Here is a 7802-nt window from a genome sequence, read left to right as displayed (position 1 = left end):
GTGAGCAGCCTCCACACTGATGGCCATGGGGAAGCCGCATCTTGGGACAGAGCCAGGTTTCTATTTCGGTAAAATATCAAAGTGTGTGTTCTGTAAAGAAAATGCATGGCATGGTTGTTTGCAGTGGAATGAGGTTTCAGTGGAGTCGCGTGAGGAGTAAATCCAAATGGTTATCGTGTTTCATAGACATTGCCTTAACTGAAATACTGCTCTTTATACAACCAGGTGGCTGCTGAAATTCATCAGAGGCTCCTGGAAGAAGAAAAAGAAAACCAGCCAGCAGAAACAAAAGAAAAGTCTCCCCAGATGAGTGCAAATAAAAAAGCCAAAAAGGAACAAGCTAAGAAAAAAAAAGAGGACAAAAAAGAAAAAGGTATTCCTGGTTTTAGCATCCAGAACAATGGATGCTTAAAACTCTCCCTGGTAGAAAACCAGCATTTCACCAAGCACACTACTAAGCCACTGGGATTAGCACCACTATTCATCAGGTTTAACGTTGAAATCCAGACCTCTGTGAACTATGGTGTTAGTCGGCAAATCATATTGCATACCAGTCCCACCTAACTTATTTATCCAAATAGCCAAGTGTATCCAGGGTAAGAGTAGCCTCAAAGACAGTCCTGAACATATTAAAAGAATTCCAAGATGACACTATGTAATCTGAAAAGTGTGTGCAAAGTGTCTGCTCCGATAACCAAGAGAAGATTAAATGCTAATTGTGTGTGTGTGTGTGTGTGAGAGAGAGAGAGAGAGAGAGAGAGAGATGGGGGGGGGAGGGAGAGAGAAAAGGAGAGACAGAGAGTTAGTTTAAAGTTTAATTTAAGGTTTAATGCAGGATTCAGGTTTTAGTCAAGCAAGTCCTTCTCTCCCGGAGGCCTCCTGCCTAAATCTCTGCCTCAGAGGCACAATGGAAAGTAAAGAGGAAGGAAAGCTCAGGTTGAGAGAGAACGCTAGATAGCCTCGGGGATAAGCTCCCCACAAACATTATCCTCCCCTCTGATGTTTCTACTTGTACATTTTTGAAGTGACTAATGGCAAGAGAGGAAGAAATGGAGAGCATGGGCAAAAGTCACTCAACTCATCAATTGCTCATAATGCGTGTTAGGCGCCTGCTATGTGAAACGCACTATGATGGTTGCTAAGGACACAATGATAAACTTAAAAATAAAAACAGGGTCCTTGCTCTGATAGACCTGTACTCTAGCTGCAGAAATAGACATTTGACCAATCACTGCTCTTTGGTAGGGGAGGAGCAAAGTCACCTCACCCCATCTGTGAGGATAGGCAAATACCTCCCAGATGGAGTGCATTGGAGCAGCCACGAGTAGGAGTTCAGACAAAGCCCTGATGGAAGGAGGTGGGGAGGCCAGAGTTAGGATGGTGGCACTTGAAGCAAAGGGAAGAGCAGCACCACAATAAGAAAGAATCTACTTTAGTCCATCTCAAAAAATACAAAGAAAAGGTATAAGCATTATTTGAAGGAAATGCTTCAATATACTTTAATGAAGTAATTAGTTGAGTCCGATGTCTTAAATCCAGAAAGTTGAAGTTCTCTTTCATCTGTAACTTTTACATACATCCACTCTTTCAGTTAATGCATCTTATTACAATTTCTTTGTTTACGTTCATGTCTTCTTCAAAATATTTGAACCCTTCGAGGTCAAGCCTTCAATACGATTTACCGAACTGAGAAGAATCGTGTAAATTGGGTCTGCAACTAGAATCACACTGCCAAATTTCAAATACTGACAAATTGTTTTCTAATTCTCTCATGTAATCCCTGAAATCATTGTAGTTGTGTTAAAAGATAACGAAGTAAACTGCAGATTCTTGACCATCAGCTACTTTTCGCCCAGGTCTTCTCGAGTTTATAATCTGGTCCTTTCTAAATGAGGACATAGGAGACACTTGGCTGATACCAGTCACCCTACATAGCGGTCCTTTCTGCAGGGGCCTCATAGCATCCACGATGTGCTTGGGTTTGCTAATTTCTGTCCCCAGAGTCCGAATTGCAGCCTCTTTGGAGTCAGAAACAATGTCTTCACTTGCTGCACACCTCGTTTTCCCACGATGCTACACAAATGGGCCATTTTTTTGTGCGACTAGCCTAGACTCTACGTGGAGAATTCTCGAGGAAAGGCTGCAGTATTTCATCGCTCGCACTATCAGGACCAGGGATTCTCCTTTCCAAATCGCCAGGGGTTTATGGCCCGACGCAGTTCACTCTGTACTCATTTTCTCCGAGTACCACGTGCGTACCCTTGCGTGTTGTAAGTGTACTGAGTGTTGTGTTGTTGCCCTTTCAGGCAAATCATCAGCTGCCGTAGAAGCCGCTCCGACTCCGACGGCAGTGGTAACTGCAGAGGAGATTGCCAAAATGGAAAAGAAAAACGAACTGAGACTCAAAATAAAGGAGGAACATCTTGCTGCCCTGCAATTTGAAGGTAGCAATTGGAGAGAACTAAGATGATAATTTTCAGTAGAAAGTAGACCAGAAGGCAAAAACAGCCCACGCCTCCTCAAACTATGTCCGCGAGGATACGAAGCAAACAATGCAAAGGATAGCATTCAGTTAGTTGTTTCCATGTAACCACATGAAAACTAGATTTGACTGTCATGTAACCATGTGCTAGGATCTCAACAGGAGACAGAGTTTGGAAAGGGATTAGGAGAGCACCCGCAGTAATTAAAATCTCAAAGAATAGAAACAAAAAGAACATTTTAGAGGTGGCGTGATTTTACAAGTTGTAAGAAGGCTTGAGGGTGCCGAGGCTGGTGATTTTCTATTACCATAAGAATAATTTGGGCATTCAATAGAAAAATAAACCTGAGGCAAAGGTGCACAGGCCCTGAAAGTGAGTTCTTGGGAGCGGAGGCCGTAGGAGAGCCAGCCCCAGGTCGGTGACGTTCAAGGGCCTCCTTCTCTTTGGGTAGCCACGACTCTGCAGTACTGTCTCCTGGCTCTTCAAGTTGTCTTATAATGCAGTTCAAAGCAGAATTTGAAAAGATCAGGAAACAGAGAGAAAGTATTCTAATTGGAAAGAAACCATGGTCAATACATATTAGATGACAAAATCATTAAACTGCAGCTTTGGATCAGCTGGGTTACTAATTATTCTATGACCATTAGCTATTAAAGCTGCTTTCCATCCCTTACTTCTCTTCTTCTCTCCCCCGATCCTACTACCATCTGTTTCTGTAAGCCCAAGAGTATAATCTGAAGTAAGTTGAACACAGGAGGATCTGCGGGGTGAAGACAAGCAGGGCACATCTTTCCCACCGCCTGTCCTCACCTCTGCTAATTTCAGTAGCTAAGTATACTTCATCTTTTAGTTCATCCAGTACATGATCCCTGCTGTGGTTGAAGTCCCTGGTTCACACAACAAGTGCTTACTGAGTTTCCACTTTGTGCCAGCCCCTGTAGTCGTTGCTGGAAACACACACATGTATACACAAACATAAAACAAATAAACAAATGAAACTCAGTCTGGAGGAAGAGAAATGCAAACCATCCCTTATAATATGGTGTGTTATTAGAGATTGGCTTACAGGACAAACGGAGCATGAGGGAGGTCAAGAAAGAAGTCGCCCAGCAGGTGAATTAATACTTGAGCTGAACTGGAAGAACATGGAGAAGTTTGCCTAGGGGACAAATGGGACAGGGATGGGAAGGGAGAACTAGGTGACCTACAGTGAGTAGCTCAAGAGTCTTAGGCATATTCTGGGAAAAAGTGACCAGGGACATGGGAAAGCCACATTGTGAAGAGTCATGTAGACCCTGCCAAGAAAGTTACATTTTCTCTCATGGCAACTGAGAGCTAGTGATGAATTTTGAGCAGAAGAGCAACTGTGATGACATGTGACAGGTGAGACAGATTACTCCGGAGAGTGCGGAGGTAGATTTGGATTTGAGGATTTGGGGAAAGGAGCTCAGAGAAAGCACGATTGAGGTGATTGTGGTAGTTTATGTGACAGATAATCTGTGCCCAGGCTAGGCCAGTGACAGTGGGAAAAGCAAAGAAAAGAGTGGAAAGATTTTTTACAAGTAAAATCCACAGACCTTATTGTGTGCCGGGCACAGCAATCGGGCCTGGGACACAGAGGCTCAACGCTAGTTTTCCCAGTGCTGTCTTAAAGTTCTAAAGCAGAGAGGTCATCAGGAGACTGCTTACCCCTCCCCCTTTTGAAATTAGGAAATTATCTATTCGTGTTTTTCCATTCCAATTTATCAAAGAGTATATTGCTGTAAAGAATGATACATGTAAATCTCAATTATAGTTTTAGTCTAAGTCAACTGACAAATGACTCTACCACACATTATATTTTGCTTCTTAGTGAGGGGGATGGGTATTACTTATCTATATTGGTATATTATTGGTATATTAAAGTTTCACAAGCTGAAGCATGATTGGTTTAAAATTGAATTTAGTTTGTCAGAAAATGCATGTACGTATAATACGTTTAAGAATCCTTGTTTCTCTTTTTAAATAGAGAGAGCCACACAGTTCCGACTTGAACTGATAAAGGCAAAAACATTGGCTTTCCTTGAAGATTTAGTAACAAAGTTAGTTGATATATATAAACTCATGGAAAAGTGGCTCGGTGAGAGGTACTTGAAAGAAATGGCCAGGTAAAGTACTGCCCGGCTTTTTAAAAATACACTGTTAATTCCTGAAGACCAAAATCGACAAAGATTTTTAAGGTGTATACAAATGCAAATTACACTTCCAAATAGAAATTTTGAACTTCTAGGAAATTACACGTATGTTTGTATTGACTCTTTTCAAACGGTAAATCATGTTTCAAAGGGTTGTGTTGCAATATCCAGTTTTGTACATTATTTTTAAGTTTGATTTTTACCCTGTTCAGTGAGGACCTTAGTTTACAAGGTATAATTATAAGTAAGTTTTAGTAATTTTTAAGTAATTTTTCAGAAGTAAGATAATGTTTATGTTTTTCTAATGCCAGACATACTATCATTCAGGGCCAATTAGTAGGAGATTAAGAAGTCGGTCACTGGATGTTTTACCAGTTAGGCTGATTCCCTTGGAAGGGTAATAGCCTGTTTTATTTTTCTGTTGGGCTCCGAAGGCTTTCCATACTCTCATTGCTCATGAGGAGCAGTGAGTCTTATCCTCTTAATTCTCTCCTAAAAGGCATAAAGAGGCATCTCAGTAGAGTAGAAATAGCCCTTAATTGAGTCAGAAGACCTGATCATCCAGGAAATGGGGGTTCTCTCATTGTCTACAAATTAGCAATCGCTTCAGCCTCCCACGTTTCCTCTATAAAAGGAAAGACTCCAGCTGGGAAATTTCACAGGTTTCTGCTAGATCTAGATTCTGTACAGTTTGCAATAAACATTTATTGAAAATTTGGAAGTTGCTACATACACAGAATACAGATGGCAAGTATTCTCAGAAGCAACAACTGCCATCTAAGAGATGATTTTTATGGCTTATTTTCTCCAATCCTTTTCTCATAATGAAAGTCCAGTTGTAAAATCTTCAGCCTAGTTGTTTATATCTGTTGCTTTGGAGTAAAACACACACACACACACACACACACACACACACACACACACACACCCTCAGCCTGGTAACCTTACCACAGTAATTCGTAAAATAATGTTACTACTGGATAGCCAACTTACTCACCAGCATCAAAGCAATGATATTCTATGCCTGTCACTTACAAATAAAGATATATCTTCTTCATTCTTAGGATTCATAGCTCCCAACCATGTGGCCTTCAAATGTAAATGCTTCTTATTTTTATCAGATGTTTTACACACACACACACACACACACACACACAATCTGACCTCTGAATGTGGCCACAAGAAGTTAAAACCTAGGACTGTTCAACTATGCTATTTGTATTGCAAAAATTTGATCGAACTTCAAAATCCTGCTTTTCATTTTCCTAACATTTTCTCCTCCTGTTCTTGATAAGGTAACTCTTCGTTACCTTCCACCAGGTGGCGCACTTATTTTGATATTCTGGTTATGGCTCCACCCAGTCTGCGTTCAGAGTCTCTCATTCACTGTTGTAAACTAAGGTCTCCAATGCCCTTCTCCTCTGCCCCCAGCACACAAACACCATCACACATAAACTTATTAGATAATGCAAACTCTATGGACAGTAACAAATACAGCATGCTGGGATTGAATTCAAGGGTGTCTTTGAAAGGAAGCAACTAATATATTTTTAATTCTCAGTATGTGAATATTTTGGTGTTCCTGAGTTACATAAGAGCAGATGAGCAGATTAAATATGCATTTTTCTACCATGTTCAATCTTTATTGCATATTGCAAGATCCAAACAAGATCCTTTCAGTAATGCAGTGATATTATACTTAGTCATGTATAAAACTACTCTGGCCTCTCAAAGGGTTTTAATTAGGACCATAACTAGAATCCCCAGTACAGCTTAATCCTTTAATGCCCTATGTGATTTCATGTTAATAACCATGAGGTATGGAGTCGTATGTCTTTGGTTCCATTGCAAATATAAAGAAATTCGGAGAGCTCAAGTAGCTTAGCCAAGGACACATGGCTGGAATGTGTCCTGGAATGAGATCTCAGCTTCCAGTGCTTTTTCCACTGCCCCACAGTGGTTCCTAACTATTGCTGCTTGTACTTAAATGTATATATGCTTATATAAATTCGATTCGCTTTGTAAATTTATCCTGATACCAAATAAATGTGTAATTCTAACAGTCAAATTTTACAAGTTTTTTCCCTGCCATATAACCTTATTCTGGTTCATTGTTAAAATGAAATATATCTTTTAGAGACACACTCTTGCTGACATAGTAAAATATGTTCTAGTACTAATATAACCATATTTTATGATGTCTCTTTTTATTTAGCTTTGCACATAATGTGTGACTGGTAGCTCTGTTAATGAGCATGTATTTTGTTTCTAATCTACATTTATTTATTTATACCCTGACTTTTTACAAATGGATTTGAGGAGAAATTAGAAAATTTAAACATGCAGATTGAATTGCCTAACTTAGCTATATAATGTGTTAACTTTCTGTGTATATCCAAAAAGAAAACAGCGTTAATCTAATAGTATCTTTAATGGAGATAACCCTATTCATTTTTCCACTTTTAGCGTGGAAAAATTAACTGAGGTAGCACGCCATCACATTGAAACATCTACAAAAATCCAGAATGAACTTTATTTAGACCAAGAAGACTTCTTCATTAATGGTGATGTAAAAGTCTTTCCAGATCCCCCTCCTCCGGTCCGTCCTCCGCCTGTAGAAAAGGAAGAAAATGGCACCCTGACCATCGAACAGCTTGACAGTCTTCGAGAGCAGTTCTTAAATATAGCACCTAAAGGTAGGAAAAAATGATTCTTCTGAAAAGAGCCTAAAAAAGGTCAAGATTAAACAGGCTGCCAATCACTTGCGCACAAATAAAATCAGCCCTTTGGGATTATGTGACACTAAAACAAGCCCTTGCTTTGTTTTAGTTTGTCTCATATTTGCTTTATACAACATAGATCCGAATTAAACAAACAGGAGAAAAACAGTGACTAATACTTTATCAGTGTGGTGATCCTCGTTCCTGGTCATTCTCTTCTTCTTCCTCCCCTGCCCCCGGCCAGCAAATTGGTAAATTTGAGTATCATTCCATCTGGCAATTGAAAGACAGCCTCTGTGAGTACTTCTAGTTTAAGTTTTGAGTTGAGATTATGAGTTTGTGTAGGTGGAAGTGGATTTTGGAAATTATCAACCACTCTTAATCCGTTTCTGAAGGGACCTTGGAATTCATGATAATTGTCTTGG

The 7802-nt window shown here is 40.0% G+C and overlaps 1 protein-coding gene across 1 annotated transcript in view; it reads left to right on the top strand.

Moving 5' to 3' along the window:
* The window catches only part of LOC111731826 (sperm flagellar protein 2-like), a 24094-nt gene that overhangs the window by 5954 nt on the left and 10338 nt on the right, over positions 1–7802 (top strand). The window contains exons 3-5 of the mRNA XM_023523671.1: positions 2307–2444; positions 4492–4630; positions 7124–7353. Coding sequence (XP_023379439.1) covers positions 2307–2444; positions 4492–4630; positions 7124–7353 — 507 coding nt within the window. The remainder of the gene's footprint in view (positions 1–2306; positions 2445–4491; positions 4631–7123; positions 7354–7802) is intronic.

Source organism: Pteropus vampyrus, unplaced genomic scaffold (genome assembly GCF_000151845.1).
Source record: "Pteropus vampyrus isolate Shadow unplaced genomic scaffold, Pvam_2.0 Scaffold400, whole genome shotgun sequence".
Lineage (NCBI taxonomy): Eukaryota > Metazoa > Chordata > Mammalia > Chiroptera > Pteropodidae > Pteropus > Pteropus vampyrus.
Note: the sequence above shows the minus strand (reverse complement) of the source record. Positions and strands in the feature narration are given on the sequence as shown.